This window comes from Symphalangus syndactylus, chromosome 16 (genome assembly GCF_028878055.3).
Source record: "Symphalangus syndactylus isolate Jambi chromosome 16, NHGRI_mSymSyn1-v2.1_pri, whole genome shotgun sequence".
In the NCBI taxonomy this organism is placed as follows: domain Eukaryota; kingdom Metazoa; phylum Chordata; class Mammalia; order Primates; family Hylobatidae; genus Symphalangus; species Symphalangus syndactylus.
In genome coordinates, this window is record NC_072438.2 from 77,020,482 (window position 1) to 77,041,321 (window position 20,840).

At 34.0% G+C, this 20,840-nt stretch overlaps 1 protein-coding gene and 1 long non-coding RNA gene across 3 annotated transcripts in view; one reads left to right on the forward strand and one right to left on the reverse strand.

Moving 5' to 3' along the window:
- The window catches only part of CDH9 (cadherin 9), a 167,325-nt gene that overhangs the window by 136,648 nt on the left and 9,837 nt on the right, over nt 1-20,840 (forward strand). For both annotated transcript variants that reach the window (XM_055245992.2, XM_055245993.2), the window contains 4 exons: nt 1,537-1,724; nt 2,632-2,885; nt 19,207-19,343; nt 19,818-19,939. In XM_055245992.2, coding sequence (XP_055101967.1) covers nt 1,537-1,724; nt 2,632-2,885; nt 19,207-19,343; nt 19,818-19,939 — 701 coding nt within the window. The remainder of the gene's footprint in view (nt 1-1,536; nt 1,725-2,631; nt 2,886-19,206; nt 19,344-19,817; nt 19,940-20,840) is intronic.
- The window catches only part of LOC134732759 (uncharacterized), a 45,863-nt gene that overhangs the window by 13,507 nt on the left and 11,516 nt on the right, over nt 1-20,840 (reverse strand). The gene's annotated exons all lie outside the window — the stretch shown is intronic.

Genomic DNA, 20,840 nt, shown 5'->3' on the forward strand with positions numbered 1-20,840 from the left:
AATAATAAGCCTAAATAACATAAACCTAAACTTTGCCTTCATATTCCTTTATAAAGAGTATTACTGAATGCATTTTTAATGCCTTGACATTCTGTAATTCTGTTATCTATAATAATGTTAACAAAACTTTGGAACTATAATAGTAATAATAAAATATTGGCCGGGCGCGGTGGCTCACGCTTGTAATCCCAGCACTTTGGGAGGCCGAGGCGGGCGGATCACGAGGTCAGGAGATCGAGACCACGGTGAAACCCCGTCTCTACTAAAAAAATACAAAAAAAAAATTAGCCGGGCGTGTTGGCGGGTGCCTGTAGTCCCAGCTACTCGGAGAGGCTGAGGCAGGAGAATGGCGTGAACCCGGGAGGCGGAGCTTGCAGTGAGCCGAGATTGCGCCACTGCACTCCAGCCTGGGCGACAGAGCAAGACTCCGTCTCAAAATAATAATAATAATAATAATAATAATAATAATAATAATAATAATAATAAAATATTAAGGACTAGATCCAGAGCTAAATTTTTGTAATCCATCAAACAAACCTATGAGTGATATACTATCACTATCATCCTTATTTCTTAGATGAGGACATCAAAGTTTAGAGAATTTAACTAACTGGCCAGGTGGTCAGAATTCAAACCCAGGCAGTTGGATTTATTTACTCATATTCTTAACCACCAAATAAATTGGAAAGAATATAGACTTTGAAGTGAGAAAGAATTAGTTTTTGCATTCTCCCTTTCCCAAGTCTGCAGTATAATTTCCTTAAGGCCTGCCCCTGAAGATGATATAGCTAAATTGGTCCTTTGAGGACTAGTGTGAGGATTAAATAAATTAGCATATAAACCTTTTGACCTTGTATAGACTGGAGCACATTGTAAATGTTTAAAAATATTTCTGACCTTTATTAACTAATATTAAAGTTTTCTTTTTTCTATTGTTTCTTGAATAGGTAGCCACAAACTAAAATGCTTTCAGGGATACCAGAATACAATATAACACTTGCCTGAACTTACAAAAAATACAAACATCCATGCCCCACTAAAAGATACTAAAACTAAAACTAAAACAAACAGGCAAAAAAAAAAACACTGGTCTGTACGGCATTATTTTTTATTCCTGATTTAGAATAAAATAATAAATGCATTTTTAAAAAATAACTGAATACACGTAAAAAAAAAAGAAACTTGTGATGACCATTTTGAAAGCCCCAGATGAGCAGTAAATAATTGTTTTTCATGTTCTTTTAAGTCAAAAGTTCTGGATTCTTATATCAGGCCTACCATCTATAGTCTAAATAACTTTGGGACATTCTCTAATTTTTTTTTCTGGGTCTTACACTTCTCATTTACTAAATGAGAGTGTTCTGTTTTATGAATTATTTTTCCAAATTAATAAATATATAATTTTGACTGCTTTCAATTCAATATGATAAATACTCTCCCTATTTAAAATTAATGTATTTAAGTTAAAAATGCAGAGGAAATGAAAAAATGTTATCTAAAGATGAAATGTCAAAACAGCTCTTACTTAATTTATAGGTACGTATCAATTTAATTCTCCCGAGTCTGTACCTCTTGGAACTCATCTTGGAAGGATAAAAGCCAATGACCCTGACGTGGGGGAAAATGCAGAAATGGAGTATAGCATTGCTGAAGGAGATGGTGCAGACATGTTCGATGTCATCACTGACAAGGATACACAGGAAGGGATTATAACTGTCAAACAGGTTTCTTTTCACTGTCTTCATTTTTTCATTGAGTGCTTTATAATTTACGTTTGCTTTTCAGAAAAGGGAAAAAAGGCCTGGGATTTATTTTCTCCCTTCTTTTACATACTGTCTATCCTTCAGATAAATGAGAATAGTTGTGATGTCACTTCAAACAAGTTAAATGTCTTCATAATTGACACTTAAAACCTCAGTTGCTCATGCTAAAACTAGAAAACAGTCAAATTAAAATCAGATAAACTTCAAGGTACTTGTTTTGTATTTCTCCATAGAGGAAAAAATAAACATGAAGCCATCATTATTTCATGCACTTTTCAAAATATTTTCATTGTAAGTGTGATGATCTATTCAAATAAACAAAACCTGAAGATGCTTTGTGTTTTCCATTGGTTGCCTCAATTTTCAATGCAATGTGGGAGAACATTCTTAATCTTTACATCTAATAATACAGCTCAATATTATCATTTCATATTGTCCTTATTTCACTTTTTATTCATATCTTACTTTCCACAAGTGCTCAAATAATTGAAGTAAAAATAATTTTTATTCTATACTTCTATTTTATATTTTTCTACTGATTATAACTGCATAACTTTAATAATGATAATACGTAATGTATAAATCCATTAGATAATACTTCATTTACTTGTCACCAAAAAAATGAAGGATATTACTAAGTGAGAATCAATCTCAATGTGTATGCCATTATATTAAGTTAACCCTCTGTGAATAAGTGTATGGCAAAACATATATTTATAAATTTATTTTTTATACCTATGAAGCAATCATTATCATTTAAATAGAATTGTTGGTATAATCATGATCGCTGGCTATTAATCTTTGAAATTGTCTTCCATTGTCATATCTTCTGAATTATGCTAATTTCTTTTATGTTATTTAACTTCAGAATTTAGATTTTGAAAATCAAATGCTCTACACTTTAAGAGTGGATGCAAGTAACACTCACCCTGATCCACGATTCTTACACCTGGGACCTTTCAAAGATACAGCTGTGGTCAAAATATCTGTGGAAGATATAGATGAGCCTCCTGTGTTCACTAAAGTCTCTTACTTGATAGAAGTAGATGAAGACGTAAAGGAGGGCAGTATCATTGGACAGGTTACAGCATACGACCCAGATGCCAGGAACAATTTAATAAAGTAAGTACTTTGAAAACATTTATTATCTTTTTAGAAATATAATAATCTCACTGTTTACAAACTGTGTGAAAAAATGGTTGCACCATGTATAATCAAGCACAGTAATAATACCGAACACTTCCAGAGCACAAATTCTTAGCTTGGCTGTCTTTGAAGTGCTCTGGGTACAAGGTAGATAGTATTATAATCTGTTTTTGGAGATGATAAAACAGGCACCGAGTACTTAAGTAATTTGCCCATTGTTTATTAGCAAAGCTGATTTTAAGAACCAGGCAGTTTAATGCCAGAGTCAATGATTTTAATACCTTTATTGCTGCTGTAGTCCTTGTCTCATTGTCCCTCTTGGTTAAATAAAAGTTCAAATTAATAATGAACTAAATATATAAGTTAGAAAAAATGTTTTCCTAGAAATTATGAAATATTTTCTTTTGAAAATTGTTACTAAGGCCTAACACATATCAAAATTTTTGAAGAATATTATGTCAATTATATTCTCAGAGTATTACTAAAGAGATAATGACATTTAAGTGAATAAGAAAGGTAAAAGTATTAATTTGTATAGCATATCTTTCCAAATTTTGAATAGTTTTCACCATTTTAAAGGTTTTAAATATGTCAGAAATATAAATGAATCTCATATATTGTTCAAAGGGGAATTTAAATGTAGTTGGGGCATGTATAGATTAATGCTTGGGATGAATAATGATAGGTGGATGTGTGGAGGAACATATAGACAGCGAAAGAGATAGACAATACATTAATCTGTTAAATATATGGCTAATAAATAATCTAAAATTCTACTTGACTTAAAATTTAATTAGTTGGGGAAAATGGTTAAATTCTTTTCATGTTGCCCTTTACACATAGGACACAATACTAAATAATAATAATACTAATAATCACAATACTAAATATATAACCATTTAATTTTCATTTTAGGACTATCCAAATATGTTAATTCACAAAGCAATTTGTTGCACTAAATATATTTTAATGATGATTTAATTTGTTGGTGAGATTAAGAACATGTTAACCTTTGTAATTAAGAAACAGTCCATAAAATCCAATGTGTAGTTAATGCCTAGAGCTTATATTAGATTGAAAATTAGGGTTAGTTTTAGGTTTATTACAGTATGATTCACTAAACATCTGTTTTAAAAAAATAAATTATCAGTATCAAATTATGTACTTGCTATATTGTTTAACTTCATTTTGAAACACATCTTCTTGTTATTATTGGAGATTATTTTACTCTGGCAGTATTTTTACCATAATACATAAGATGCCTAATTAAAATGTTCATATTGCTTAGAGTAAAACTCTTGAAATTAAATGAAAAATTAATCTATCTGTCCAATGATCAATGTATATGCGCTAGCATGTTCATATCCAAAGCAATGTATATTTGTGTTTTATTGAAATGGTATATGCGTGCTTGTTGGTGTCTTTTGTATGAGGGTTTATTAGAAAAGAGTGTAAATTATTTTTATGTTTTCTGCATTACTGAAATGGAAATAAGTATTCATCTATTTTTTAAAGGACAAGGGGTGGTCATACCAGTAGCTACAAATGCTCAACAAGTGTCTGCTTTTTTATAGTTTTTGTCATGTTTCAAAAAAACATCAATGTTGGTTGTGTCTTTATTTCTCCTTAGTGTCTGTTGCACCATATTTTTATGCTAGAAATCCTACATTCATTTTAGAAATAATTGATTGTAACTTTTTTCAGTGCAATCACACATTATCGGAAAACTGTAAACAATGACATTATATCAACTTAGATGATGAACCCTGTTATTGCTGGACAATTGAACATTTTTGAGTCTGAATGAGACCACATCTTTATAATAATCCATGTTATCTTTTCTTCATTCATCTAGCATATTTGCTTATTAGGAATTCAGTAAATGCTGGGCACCTTGCGAGAGGCATGATGCCCCTTCTAGGTCACCAAGGCTATTTATTTCATAAAATAAATTAGCCACTTAGTCACTTTTGCATGATGCTTATAAGAGATACTTTCGATAGCTTTGTTTTTCTGTAATGTTTTGGTCTAAATTTGGTAAAATGGAAGTACTGCTTCATAGAATACAGTAGGATATATAATATGCTCTTTACTTTTCTGAAAGAGTTTGCATAGAATTAGAATGTTTTCTTAATGTTTGGTAGGGTTTAAAAATGACAATATTTGGGGCTGTAATTTTGTTTTTTATATGAGTTGTATCTACATATTTTCTCTAGTAGTTACAGAATTACTCTGGTTATCTATTTAATGAGCTAAGTTTTGTTTTTAATTTTTTATCTCTCAGGGAATTTGTAAATCTCATCTAAGTTGTCAAATGTATTAACATAAAGTTGTTCAAAATATTTTCACGTTATCCTTTTGATATCTGTAGTGATGAATGCTATCTTTAATATTATTAACTTTTATCTACTTTATTCTGATCAGTGTGACAAAACTTTTTTAAAATTTATTTATTTTCTCAAAAAAAATCTAACTTCTGGTTTTATATATTTTTTGCTTATTTTTTTCTTTTTTTTTAAATTATACTTTAAGTTCTGTGATACATGTGTTTAAAGGGCAGGTTTGTTACATAGATATACACGTGCTACGGTGGTTTGCTGCACCCATCAAACCGTCATCTACATTAGGTATTTTTCCTAATGCTATCCCTCCCCTAGCTCTCCCAACCCCTGACAGGCCCCGGTGTGTGATGTTCCCCTCCCTGTGTCCACGGGTTCTCATTGTTCAACCCCATTTACCCTCTACAGGCCCCGGTGTGTGATGTTCTCCTCCCTGTGTCCATGTATTCTCCTTGTTCAACTTCCATTTATGAGTGAGAACATGTGGTATTTGGTTTTCTGTTCCTGTGTTAATTTGTTGAGAATGATGATTTCCAGCTTCATCCATGTCCCTGCAAAGGACATGAACTCATTATTTTTACGGCTGTATAGTATTCCATGGTGTATATACAGTCTATCATTGATGGACATTTGGGTTGTTTCCAAGTCTTTGCTATTGTGAATAGTGGTGCAATAAATATAAATGTGCATGTGTCTTTATATTAGAATGATTTATAATCCTTTGGGTATATACCCCGTAGTGGGATTGCTGGGTCAAATGGTATTTCTGGTTCTAGATCCTTGAGGAATCACCACACTGTCTTCTACAACGGTTGAACTAATTTACCTTCCCACCAACAGTGTAAAAGTGCTCCTATTTCTCCACATACTTTCCAGCATCTGTTGCTTCCTCACTTTTTAATGATTGCCATTCTAACTGATGTGAGATGGTATCTCATTGTGGTTTTGATTTGCATTTCTCTAATCACCAGTGATGATGAGCTTTTTTTCATGTTTGTTGGCCACATTAATGTCTTCTTTTGAGAAGTGTCTGTTCATATCCTTCGCTCACCTTTTGATAGGGTTGTTCATTTTTTCTTGTAAATTTGTTTAAGTTCTTTGTAGATTCTGGATATTAGTCCTTTGTCAGATGGATAGATTGCAAAAATTTTCTCCCATTCTATAGTTTGCCTGATCACTCTGATGCTAGTTTCTTTTGCTGTGCAGAAGCCCTTTAGTTTAATTAGATCTCATTTATCAATTTTGGCTTTTGTTGTCATTGCTTTTGGTGTTTTAGTCATGAAGTCTTTGCCTATGCCTATGTCCTGAATGGTATTGCCTAGGTTTTCTTCTAGGGTTTTTATGGTTTTAGGTCTTACGTTTATGTCTTCAGTCCATCTTGAGTGAATCTTTGTATAATGCATAAGGAAAGGATCTAGATTCAGTTTTCCGCATATGGCTAGCCAGTTTTCCCAACACCATTCTTGCATCCCAGGGATGAAGCCAACTTGATCGTGGTTGATAAGCTTTTTGATGTGCTGCTGGATTGAGTTTGCCAGTATATTATTGAGGATTTTCACATCAATGTTTATAAGGGTTATTGGCCTGAAATTTTCTTTTTTTGTTGTGTCTCTGCCATGTTTTGTTATCAGAAAGATGCTGGCCTCATAAAATGAGTTGGGGAGAGTCCCTCTTTTTCTATTGTTTGGAATAGTTTCAGAAGAAATGGTACCAGCTCCTCTATGTATCTCTGGTAAAATTTGGCTGTGAATCCATCTGTTCTTGGGCTTTTTTTGTTGGTAGGTTATTAATTACTGCCTGAATTTCAGAATTTGTTATTGGTCTATTCAGGGATTGGACTTCTTCCTGGTTTAGTCTTTGGAGGGTGTATGTGTCCAGGAATTTATGAATTTCTTCTAGATTTTTTTAGTTTATATGCATAGAGGTTTTTATAGTATTCTGTAATGGTAGTTTGTATTTCTGTGGGATCACTGGTGATATTCCCTTTATCATTTTTTACTGTGTCTATTTGATTCTTCTCTCTTTTCTTCTTTATTAGTCTGGCAAGTGGTCCACCTATTTTTTAATCTTTTCAAAAAAAACTACTCCTCAATTCATTGATTTTTTGAGGGTTTTTTTGTGTTTCTATCTCCTTCAGCTCTGCTCTGATCTTAGTTATTTCTTGTCTTCTGCTAGCTTTTGAATTTCCTTGCTCTTGCTTCTCTAGTTCTTTTAATTGTGATGTTTGGGTGTCAAGTTTAGCTCTTTCCCACTTTCTCCTGTGGGCATTTACTGCTATAAATTTCCCTCTAAACACTGCTTTAGCTGTGTCCCAGAGATTCTGTTATATGTGTCTTTGTTCTTATAGGTTTCAAATAACTTATTTATTTCTGCTTTCCTTTCATTATTTACCCAGTAGTCATTCGAGAGCAGGATATTCAGTTTCCATGTAGTTGTGTGGTTTTGAGTGAGTTTCTTAATCCTAATTTGATTTCACTGTGTTCTGAGAGACTGTTATGATTTCCATTCTTTTCCATATGCTGAGGAGTATTTTACTTCCAATTGTGTGGTCAATTTTAGAATAAGTGCAATGTGGTGCTGAGAAGAATGTATATTCTGTTGATTTGGAGTGGAGAGTTCTGTAGATGCCTCTTAGATCCACTTGGTGCAGAGCTGAGTTCAAGTCCTGAATATCCTTGTTAATTTTCTGTCTCGTTGATCTGTCTAATATTGACAGTGGGGTGTTAATGTCTCCCAATATTACTGTGTGGAAGTCTAAGTCCCTTTGTTGGTTTCTAAGAACTTGCATTATTAATCTGGGTGCTCCTGTTTTTGGTGCATATATATTTAGGATAGTAAGCTCTTCTTGTTGCATTGATCCCATTACCATTATGTAATGCCCTTCTTTGTCTTTTTTGATCTTTGTTGGTTTAAAGTCTGTTTTATCAGAGACTAGGATTGCAATTCCTGCTTTCTTTTTTTCTTTTTATTTTTTTGCTTTCCTTGTGCTTGTTAAATATTCCTCCATCCTTTATTTTGAGCCCATGTGTGTCTGAATGTGAGATGGATCTCCTGAGTACAGCACACCTATGGGTCTTGACTCTTTATCCAATTTGCCAGTCTGTGTCTTTTAATTGGGGCATTTAGCCCATTTACATTTAAGGTTAACATTGTTATGTGTTAATTTGTTCCTGTCATTATGATACTAGCTGGTTATTTTGCCCAATAGTTGGTGCAATTTCTTCATAGTGTCGATGGTCTTTACAATTTGGTACATTTTTGCAGTGGCTGGTACCAGTTTTTCCTTTTTATATTTAGTGCTTCCTTCAGGAGCTCTTGTAAGACAGGCCTGGTGGTGACAAAATCTCTCCACATTTGCTTGTTTGTAAAGGATTTTATTTCTCCTTCATTTATGAAGCTTAGTTCGGCTGGATATGAAATTCTAGGTTGAAAATTCTTTTCTTTAAGAATGTTGAATATTGGCCCCACTCTCTTCTGGCTTATAGAATTTCTAAAGAGAGCTCTGCTCTTAGTCTGATGGGCTTCCCTTTGTGGGTAACCCTACATTTTCTCTGGATACCCTTAGCATTTTTTCCTTCATTTAAACCTTGGTGAAGCTGGTGATTATGTGTCTTGGGGTTGCTTTTCTCGAGGAGTATCTTTGTAGTGTTCTCTGTGTTTCCTGAATTTGAATGTTGGCCTGTCTTGCTAAGTTGGGGAAGTTCTCCTGGATAATATCCTGAAGAGTGTTTTCCAACTTGGTTCTATTCTCCCCATCACTTTCAGGTACACCAATCAAATGTAGGTTTAGTCTTTTCACATAATCCCATATTTCTTAGAGGCTCTGTTCATTTCTTTTCATTCTCTTTTCTCTAATCTTGTCTTCATGCTTTATTTCACTAAGTTGATCTTCAACCTCTGATATCCTTTCGAACGCCTGATTGATTTGGCTATTGATACTTATGCATGCTTCATGCAGTTCTCATGCTGTGTTTTTCAGTTCCATCAGGTCATTTATGTTCTTCTCTAAACTGGTTATTCTACTTAGCAATTCCTCTAACCTTTTCTCAAGGTTCTTACCACCCTTGCATTGGGTTAGAACGTGCTCCTTTAACTCATAGGAGTTTTACCCACCTCCTGAATAATACTTCTGTCAATTAGTCAAACTCATTCTCTGTCCAGTTTTGTTCCCTTGCTGGCGAGGAGTTGTGATCCTTTGGAGGAGAAGAGGCATTCTGGTTTTTGGAAATTTCAGCCTTTTTGCACTGCTTTTTCCTCATCTTCATGGATTTATCTACCTTTAGTCTTTGATTATGGTCATCAACAGATGGGGTTGTTGTGTGGATGTACTTTTTGTTGATGTTGATTCTATTCCTTTCTGTTTGTTAGTTTTTCTTCTACAGTCAGGCACCTCTGCTGTGGGTCTGCTGGAGTTTGCTAGAGGTCCACCCCAGACCCTGTTTGCCTGATTATCACCAGTGGAGGCTGAAGAACAGCAAAGATTGCTTCCTGTCCCTTCATCTGGAAGCTTTGTCCCAGAGAGGCACCCACCAGATGCCAGCTGGAGCTCTCCTGTATGAGGTGTCTGTCAACCCCTGCTGGGAGGTGTCTCCCAGTCAGGAGGCATGGGGGTCAGGGACCCACTTGAGGAGGCAGTCTGACCCTTAGCAGAGTGCTGTTGTGGGAAATCCGCTGCTCTCTCCTGAGCTGGCAGGCAGGAAATTTTATGTCTGCTGAAGCTGTGCCCATAGCCACCCCTTCCCCCAGGTGCTCTGTCCCAGGGATATGGGAGTTTTATCTATAAGTCCCTGCCTGGGGCTGCTGCCTTTCTTTCAGAGATGTCCTGCCTAGAGAGGAGGAATCTAGAGAGGGTTTTATACATTTTTAAAAAATACTTTTCTCTTTTATTATTTTTTGTTCTTTATTTTTTAGGGGTTTCATTTGTTCTCTTCTGTTTTCTGATTTACAAGCTGAGCTCATTTATTAAAGACTTAGTATTTTTCCAATATGTACATTATAGCAATGTAAATTTCCTTCTAAGTGTAGTCATAGGCATTTTTCACAATATTCTGATATTAATAAATGTACTCCATTTTTAAAATTACTCAGTATGTTTTGGTAAAACATTACCTATATAATAGGCACACAGGTAGGCCATGCTTTATAACCTCATTTAACATCCTGTGACTTTACGTTGAAATGTTTAAACCACTTATATTTAATATAATTATTGATACTGTTACATTGAATTATCATTTTGCTATTTGTTTTCTGATTTTTTCCATCTCTTATTTGTTTCTTCTTTCTTATTGTTTGCCTTCTTTGGGCTAATACACTATGTTTTATTCTATCTCATTTCTTTTTTGGCTTGTTATCAAAAATTTAAAAATTTTTTTGAATGTAGACTTTTTGAGTGTTTCTTGTAAGTACAGTAAAGATTTTTCTGTGTTCTTATATTTGTTTCTATCTTTGTTACATTACTTGTTTCTCAGTATGCTTTTAATTTGTCACAAGTTTTGAGCAGTTTAATTATTACGTGTCTTACTCTAGTATGCTTTATTTCTTTTTTGCTTAGAGTTAATTAAGCTTCTTCAATTTCTCAGGTATACCTTTTCTTAAACTTAGAAACTCTGTGGTCATTGTTTCTCCAATATGTTTTGCCCAACCCTCTTCTCCTTCAAAGAACTTAAGTATGATTGTATCAGGTTTCTTAAAGGTATAACACTGTTCGCTGTGTCTCTGCTTTTTTTTTTCATTCTTTTCCTTTTTGTAATTGTGAATCTATTCAATGACATTTTGAATCTATACAAAATGACAAAAAGGAAAAGGATAAAATAATTAATTCATCTCCATTAAGAGAAGTTCACTATTTTTTTTTCTGCAACATCTTCTCTGCTTTAATTTTATCCAGAGTATTTTTGAATCTTAGATTTGTAGTCTTTTCTTTAAGGGTTCTTTAATATAGTATACATATTATATATATTAAGGCATATATATATATAATATAGATAGATAGATATAGATATGCCTTCAAGTTCACCAAATTTTTTCTGCAACATCTTATCTGCTTTAATTTCATCCAGAATATTTTTGAATTTTAGATTTGTAGTCTTTTCTTCAAGGGTTCTTTAATATAGTACATATATTATATACATATTATACATGCTAAGACATATATATATATATGCTTTTAAACATGTGTCTCTCTAGCATGCCTATTAACATTTAAAATATCATATTTAATTATATCAATGGTGTCTTTGGGGGTTGTTTTTAATTAATAGATTTTTCTTTACATTCACATCTTTCTGCTTCTTTCCCTGGCTGTAATTTCTGATTGGATTACAGACATTGTGAGTTTTACCATGTTCAGAGCTAAATAGCTTCTCATTTTAATAAATATTATCGAGTTTTGCTCTGATAGAAGATTAGGTTTCTTAAAACAGTTTAATTCTTTTGAATCTTGGTTTTGTAGCAAACCTTAATGTAGGACTAATTTTGCCCCATTAATCAAGTAGTATCTTTCTGAGTTACCTACAAAAAGTCTTGCAAATTATGAGGTTTTCCACTTTGCCTGGTGATGACTAGCTCCATTCCCAGTTCACAATTTTTCTCCCTCTAATCCTTGTGATTAGTTACCTCTGTCATTTCTTGTTTCCTGTTTCCATTCATATTCTCATAGGTACTCAGCTGAAGAGTTGAATGAGATTCTCTTCAGATTTCAGTAGCTCTCTCTGTTACTTCTTCCTGCAAACTTCAGCCACATTAGTCTCCCTGCTCAACTCAGGGAGATTGGCAAACTCCATCTGTGTCCCTACATCCTACATTATGAAAACCCTATTCAGACAGCACAATGGGAAAGTTTTAGGGATTACCTCATTTATTTCCCTTCTCTCAGGGGTGATTGTCTTATTTTCTTATGTCCAGTACTTTAAGAATTATTGCTTAATGTATTTTTTTATGATTTTTTGTGTTTTAGTGGTATGGTAAATCCAGCACCTGTATACATCTTTGCCAAAAGAGGAAGTTAGAGAAAAATATATTTCAACATGTCCCCGCTTACACAATTGTAGTAATTCATTTTAGAAAGCATGGATGACACAGGAAATTTTGTAGCCCATAAGACAACTATGGTTCTCTCCTCCATAGATATTCTAGTGTTATTTTACTGCTTTCCACCAAATATTCCATTTTTTCATACAATTTGTCAATCTGCTATCTCACTTATATATGATTGAATTTATTATATATATAAGTCCATAGATTTTTTAAATTTTATTTGCTAATGTCATTAAAATTCTTAAACTTCTATTGTATAAATGATATACTATCATGTATATTATACATCATAAATAAATGTTTAGATTAGAGATACATACAATCTTTACATACACACATATACTTGGTGTGTATGTGCATATAAAATCTCCCCATATCTGAGAATTTCCATGTGTGTATATAAAACCTCTTCTATATCTGATAATTTCCCGAGGATATAATTTCAAAAGTAAAATTTCTCATTCAAAGACTGATAGTAAAATTTGCAATCTTGCTTCCCAGTGTTTAAAAAATGGCTTTAAAAAAGTTCAGTTTAAAGGTCATCCAGAAATCTTTGTTTTGTATAGGGTACTCAAGTCCTAGAAATAACCAATTATAATTTCACCTGTAGCATCTCAAGAATTATTATAAGGAGGGGAAAAATATTGAGAGAAATTAATCTCAAATTGTATTCTTCAAATGGTACTACCAATTCTGCCAATTTATAAGACCATACCGGAAAGCATAGCACAGAGGATGGTTCCTGTTAGCATTTAAAATGTATGCAAAAAAGCTTTAGATATCCAATTATAGTGTGAAGAAAAATCAGCAATAATTCAACAAGAATGCAACATTGTAACATGGGACTGTTCTGTTTGCTACGATCAAATTTAGAAGGATGGCTGATCTCAGAGCAGAAATAGGCCATGATAAGCATCACAGAGAAACATTTTTCCAGGGAAAGATTGGGAACTAATTCTCATCCACGATTAAATCTGTTCATCAAATATATTTTCTGAAATACATCTGCCACTTGCAACATGAGATTATGGTTACAATTAGCAGCTGTTGTCAGCTCTGCTTCACCTCATTAGTAATCATGGATCTCCAAAGTTCTAGAGTTGATTATAGCTTTACAAGATCTGAAAGAACATGTTGCCTCATTTTACACCTATTTTATTCTTAACGTATTTAAAGTTCAATGATTTTTAAAAGATCCTTTCTACTGCTGTGGAATTGAAAAGTAACAAAACAAACTTTCTGGTCAGGGATTTAATTATGCCTCAATAAAATGTCCATGACTTCAAAATAAACTGGAATAAATGTGTAAGTGCATTCCTGTATAGTGGTGCTTCTCTCATATTTGCTTGATTTTATTGCAAAAGGTAAAATAATAATAATCTAACAACAATATCACTAATCCCTGCAAAAAAGATTTGAACTATTTTTTCAAATGAAGTTATAAATAATGTCATTGTAAATCTAATACTCACTATTCATTTTTGAGGGATAATGGAGTTTGGCTAGGTCACAGCTATGAAAAACATGTTTCTGGAAAACAGTAGCTGAAAAGTAAAAAGCAAACGATGTCCTAGCTAAATTGACTTAGTCAGTGGAAGAAATATACGGAATCTAGCAGAGAAAAAGGAATGCATTCTTGACATATTTCTGCATATTACTCATTTGTTCTGGTGTCTATAATTGAGTTTAGATGATTTGTGCTAGGTAAAAATATAGATATGTGATACATGCTTGACTTTTAATGGTAGAACATAAAAATATAAAGCAAATAAGAAAAATGAAAAGCAGAGTTCAGCTTCTGTGGGAAGAGAGCCCCTGTGCTGTCTTTCACATGTTATTTGATGCCTATGTGATTGGATCCTGTCTCTGCAGAAAGTATTCATATAAAAATTACCACAATGGCCTTTTTAAACTGATTGTTCAAAATTCAATGCAGGGGGATCAATAAAATATTGTTGTTATAGTAGGCCATCTGCTGGAACATAGAGATAGCTTTGTTCTGTGTTAAGGGTTTATCAGGCTCTTTCTGGTCATTTGTGGTAATACAATGTATTTATTATTAATAAGTAAATCCGAATGTCCTATTCTGGGTGAAAATAGAAGTTTGGCTGCTAAATAAAAGAAAATTATCTCTGAGCTTTGACAAATTGTGAGACATCCTTTGCACTGGAAACAAAAATTTGAATATAGACCTGGAAGTTGGCGCTGTCGAAGTTAAAAGTGAGCTATTTCTGTGTCGTCCGAGAGTTCCTTCATGAATTCTTAACGTGAAAAACAGTGTCTTTCAAGGTTGTACCTGAGAGTAAGGTGGCTAGAAACCCAAATCTATTTTGATCCTGAAAAAAGATACAAGTGTATCAAAGCTTGATTTTTATCATGTTGCAATTGTTAGCTATTCCTCAGTCATAGAAATATCATCAAAATCTCTAAGCTAAACTCTAGGGCAACTAGCAGTGAGCACAAAAGGAAATTTTATTTTCCTCTTTGACCTTTAATGCAAACAGTAGGAAGAAATCCAAGATCTATTCAGACATAAGCAGATAATGGTTAACTATTGACCTTTCCAACAATAGAGAGAAATATTTACAGGTGAATATCATGAATTGAGCTCCATTCATTGCACAGATGTAGTTATGTTCTTTTGCTTCCACTTTCTTTGTGTACATTTTAGGTTTGTTTTTATTCATAAGCAAAATTTGCATAGCTAAGGAAAATAAAATATTTTTGTTGTTTCAATGACTTTATTTGCTTTTCTCTCAAAAACCTAATAATAGTGATTTGGTCCCAACATCAATAAAGCCCACATCAGGAATTGTGAGAGGGTTGAAACCTATAGGTAGGAAACATAATATTTTGTTTCATATTATCACAACTGGAAATAGAGGTTTAAAAGAAAAATTTCAGTATGACTTGCATGCACAATCTTACTACATTGTTAGTTTGCAAATCGGACATATTTCTGATAATACTCTGACAAATAATTGTTGGCTAAAAGCCAGCATGACATTTGCTTCCAGAAAAAAATAAAATAAAATAATATATATATATGCTGTTATGCATTTTTATATATTTTTATATCTAGGTTTCTATTTCTCCTTTATCACCTTAGGACTTCCCACCCAAGAAATATAGGCTACTCTTGGGCAGCAATCTTATGTCAAATGAGTGTATTTTAAGTGCCTAAATTCTTTTCATAACACCATGTGAAGATTACAATAATGATTATTGAAAAACTGAGGGTTGGTTCCAAGTCTTTGCTATTGTGAATAGTGCCGCAATAAACATACGTGTGCATGTGTCTTTATAGCAGCATGATTTATAGTCCTTTGGGTATATACCAAGTAATGGGATGGCTGGATCAAATGGTACTTCCAGTTCTAGATCCCTGAGGAATCGCCACACTGACTTCCACAATGGTTGAACTAGTTTACAGTCCCACCAACAGTGTAAAAGTGTTCCTATTTCTCCACATCCTCTCCAGCACCTGTTGTTTCCTGAATTTTTAATGACGGCCATTCTAACTGGTGTGAGATAGACTGGATTAAGAAAATGTGGCACATATACACCATGGAATACTATGCAGCCATAAAAAATGATGAGTTCATGTCCTTTGTAGGGACATGGATGAAACTGGAAAACATCATTCTCAGTAAACTATCACAAGGACAAAACACCAAACACCGCATGTTCTCACTCATAGGTGGGAATTGAACAATGAGAACTCATGGACACAGGAAGGGGAACATCACACTCCGGGGACTGTTGTGGCGTGGCGGGAGGGGGGAGGGAGAGCATTAGGAGATATACCTAATGCTATATGACAAGTTAATGGGTGCAGCAAAACAATATGGCACATGGATACATATGTAACAAACCTGCACGTTGTGCACATGTACCCTAAAACCTAAAGTATAACAATAAAAAAAAAAAAAAAGAAATAGGGAAAGAGAAGAAAGAACATTGGCTCTTTCTCCCTATTGCCAGAATTTTTTCTTTTACTGTTAAAAAAAAAAAAAGAAAAACTGAGAGAATACTATCATTTGCATGTAGTTCTGTTGTGCATTGTAAAATCCTATTGAATGACAAAACAGAGATGACTGAACTGGTTCCATGTACTGGGAGTGAGGTAAAACCTGAGACCAAGTATATAAGTTTTTAGCCATTCCACCACTGAGATGACACCCAATAACTTTTCTCCAAAGTCCCAAATACTCTCTTTGAAGCAGTATCTATGACACAGCAAAACTTGTTTTATAAAATTTAGCAGAAAGTAAATTAAGCAAGCATCTTCATGTACTATATTAAATTGTTAAAATTATGATCAGATCCATTTACTTAATAGATCCCTTAAGTTCTGCATAATTCTTAAACAATAGATTAAATAGTATGTCCTTTAATAAACAATTCAAACAAAAGAATCATACAATTTAGGTTAAAGTATGTTCACCCAATAATTTAAAAATTGCCAATACTGGCAGGGTGTGATGGCTCACGCCTGTAGTCCTAGCACTTTGGGAGGCCGAGGCTGGCGGATCATGAGGTCATGAGATCGACACCATTCTGGCTAACATTGGTGAAACCCCGTCTCTACTAAAAATACAAAAAGAAAAGATTAGCCGGGTGTGGTGGCGGGCGCCTGTAGTTCCAGGTACTCCAGAGGCTGAGGCAGGAGAATGGTGGAAACCCAGAAGGCGGAGCTTGCAGTGAGCCGAGATCACGCCACTGCACTGCAGCCTAGGCAACATAGTGAGACTCCATTTCAAAAAAAAAAAAAAAAAATGCCAGTATTCATAATGTTTCAAAACCTAAATATCTATTACTTATGTTTGCCAAAGCCAGTGCTAAACTGTGAATATATTTAAGATTTATAGTGGGAGCTGTAATTTCCCAATTCACTTGATCAAAAGGGAGTTCATAATAAGATAAGATGCCTTTAATAAGATACCTAGAAAAATGAGGACTACACCAGAGGCTGATTAGCCTGTTAATTGTCTTTCATTGCTTTTCCTGTTTCTGTTCTTATTCTAATCACTTCATCCCATAGCCTAAAACTGCTATATAAAACCTAGCCTGTGGAGCTACAGCACGGGATTCATCTAAGAGTTTGTTAAAAATGCACCATCTCAGCTCCCACCCCAGACCTACTGAATCAAATTCTGTTTTTAACAGGATTCGTATGTGATTCACCTAAATGTTAATGTTTGAGAAGCACTCACTTTCTGATATGGCTCAATTAAAGATTGCAACAGCAATCTCAAAAAGATGTAAAAAATTAACTAACACAGCATAACATGGTCTGATGTAACTGAAGGACTTTCATATAAATTAATCTTTTCAAAAATGTATCTTGTAAGGATATATTAGATTTCTACTGCTGCCACAAAAATACTATAAATGCATTATTATCTTATAGATAGGTCTGAACTTCTGTAGGTCAGAAGTTCAGTATGTGTCTCACTGGGCTAAAGTCAAGGTGGGCAGTGTGAACAGGGCCATATTTCTTTCTGTATATTCTAGGCAGGGAATTGCTTCCTTGATCATTCAGGTTGTGAACAAATTTCAAGTCCTTGCAGTTGTGTGGGCAAGGCCCCTGTTTCCTTGCTGGATGTCAGCTTAAGGACCACTCCTGGTTTTTAGAGGCTGCCTATGTGCGTTTTTTATTGGTTTGTGGCTCCATTCTTTCAGCTTTAAAGCCAGCAACAAAGGGTCAAGTACTTCTTATTCTTCAAATCTCTTTTTTTCTTCTGTTTCATCTCTCCAAACCAATTTTCTGCCTTCCCATTTCACTTTGTTTGTTTGTTTGTTTGTTTGTTTGTTTTTGAGACAGAGTCTCACTCTGTCACCCAGGCTGGAGTGCAGTGGTGCCATCTCAGCTCACTGCAACCTCTGCCTCCCGGGTTCAAGCGATTCTCCTGCCTCAGCCTCCCGAGTAGCTGGGATTACAGGTGTCTGCCACCATGCCTGGCTAATTTTTGTATTTTTAGTAGAGACAGGGTTTCACCATGTTGGTCAGGCTGGTCTCGAACTCCTGACTTCAGATGATCCACTCACCTCAGTCTCCCAAAGTTTTGGGATTATAGGTGTGAGCCACCCCGCCTGGTCTTCCCATTCCACTTTTAAGAGCTCATAGGATTAAACTAGGCACACCTTGATAATCAGGGATAATTCCCTGTTTCAGTGTTTTTTAACCTTAATCACATCTGCAAAATTACTTTTGCTGTGTAAAACAGCATCTTCACAGGTTCTGGGGATTAGGGTATAGACATCTTAGGGAGAGGAGATATTATTTTGTCAACTGCAGAGTGATACAAAGCTGACAATGACGTCTTCCCCATGCAGCCCTGATGAGAAAGTCACAGAACTCTGTGGTGATATAACATTTCATTTTGATTTGAAATAAGTTGGAGGGATAGATTAGAGGAAGACCTTGATTCAGCTGGATATTCCTTGAATAAAAAACCATTCAAGAGCAATGTATTTTATAATAGCCTTCTCGATATTCGCTTATAGAGGACTGTGGACACAGTTATGTATTTTTTAACATACTTTCGATTTATTCATTACTATTGACTCAGTCAAATTTAACATTACTGTTTAAAGTGTCTCAAGCCCTGCAGTAGGCCTATGATAGGATAAGTGAACCAAGTGATACTTAAGAACTCACTCTAACAGCTGCCACCCAGATTCATGTTTATAAATAACAGTTCTAAAGCACACATAACATAATAGTAAGTGGAAAGAGTCAAATATATGAAATTGCTCAAATAACAATTCTATAAAATAAAAATTCAAGAAAGTTGTTAGCAGTTTGCATTTCATGTCTTTGTCAGATCATTGTGGAAATTACCTATAACTTTAAGAAAGAGTAGAACTAATAACCTTAGAAGAATGCCTGGATTTATGAGTCTCTCTTCTGCCAGGTACTCTGTTGATCGGCATACTGATATGGACCGTATCTTCGGCATCCACTCAGAAAATGGCTCTATTTTCACTTTGAAAGCCCTTGACCGGGAATCATCTCCTTGGCATAACATCACTGTTACAGCCACAGAAATAAGTATGTCGGAGCTACATCTACCTGAACACACTGTCTTTCATCAAAGTGGTAAAATAATAGCACCAGCTAGACTCATTTTCTTGAGTGGCATGATTGTACCCTTAGCAAGATCTTAGAGAAATGGCTTAGAATGTCAACACATTTTTAAATTATTTCTAAGGATTATCAAATAATTCATTCATTTCAAATTTGATTTTCTTGTACACCTTAAATAGGAGAGAAATATAATTTAACCTCATAAAAATAATCTAAGAAAATTATCTATTAGAAATAATACTTCATTCTCAATTATGTTTTCCTCAATTTTATTGTGCTTTTCTTTTGGACCATGTAAGAGAGCTGAGATATTCATCAGCAGCCCAATTGAGAAAGCAAACACCACAAAAAGGATCTGTTGCTAAGCTACAAATGGGTGAGTGGTTTCACTGCTTCTGTGTAAATGAGACTGAAATCTTACACATGTTCTCGTTGCAGATAACCCAAAACAAAGTAGCCACATCCCTGTCTTCATCAGAATTCTAGATATAAATGACCATGCTCCGGAATTTGCCATGTATTACGAAACATTTGTTTGTGAAAATGCAAAACCTGGGCAGGTAAATAAAATCATTAAAAACTTAAAAGAATATATTTTCTCTTTACAAAGTCAAATGACATTACATCACTTTATTTGCAGGATTTCTTTTGTGCAAGCTATTGTCAATACTTCTTGTCCACTATTTATCCTTAACAAAGAACTCACAGTGATTTTTAAAAAAGGTGATTAAAATTGTTTTTATAATGGAATCAATAATATAGTAGGGAATATTATAACATGTTTTAATTTATATACTAGGTTTATAGTGAATATCATATATGTAGAAGCTGTTACCTGCATTCATAATTATGCTTATGCTGAGTTATCTTCACAAATAGAATGAAAATATATCATTAAATAAAACCTGAAGTATGAAAATGAAATTGTTTCATGTTACTATGAAGGTAATCATAATCATTGTTTTCTTGATTACATTTTGCCACTTTTAATAGTTTTAGATTTTGATATGAGTGATATTTTGTAAGCTTTAAAGTTTCATATCATTGAAATGAAGTAGATTTATTTGTAAAAGAATTACGAAGTCTCCTTACAAAGTAATTCTTTCAAATGTATACAAAGTATTCTAAATAAATGCAGAATATGCTCATTTTTGACAAAAACGTAGTATTTTTCAATAACAGTAACTGCATAAATTTTACCAAAAGTAATTTAACCATGTAATTAACTACTTTAAAGATAAAATAGGTAGATGTTAAGAATCATCTATAATTCCATCATGTCTCTTTAAGGTAGAAAATAAACTAAAATACAGTTTTTCTTCTATTCCAATAGAGAATATTATGAACTGAATGTTTGTGGCCCTCCTCCAAATTCAAATATTGAAAATGTAACTCTAGTGTCATTGTATTTGGAGATGATGTTTCAAAGATGTAATTAAGATGAAGTGAGGTTATAAGGGG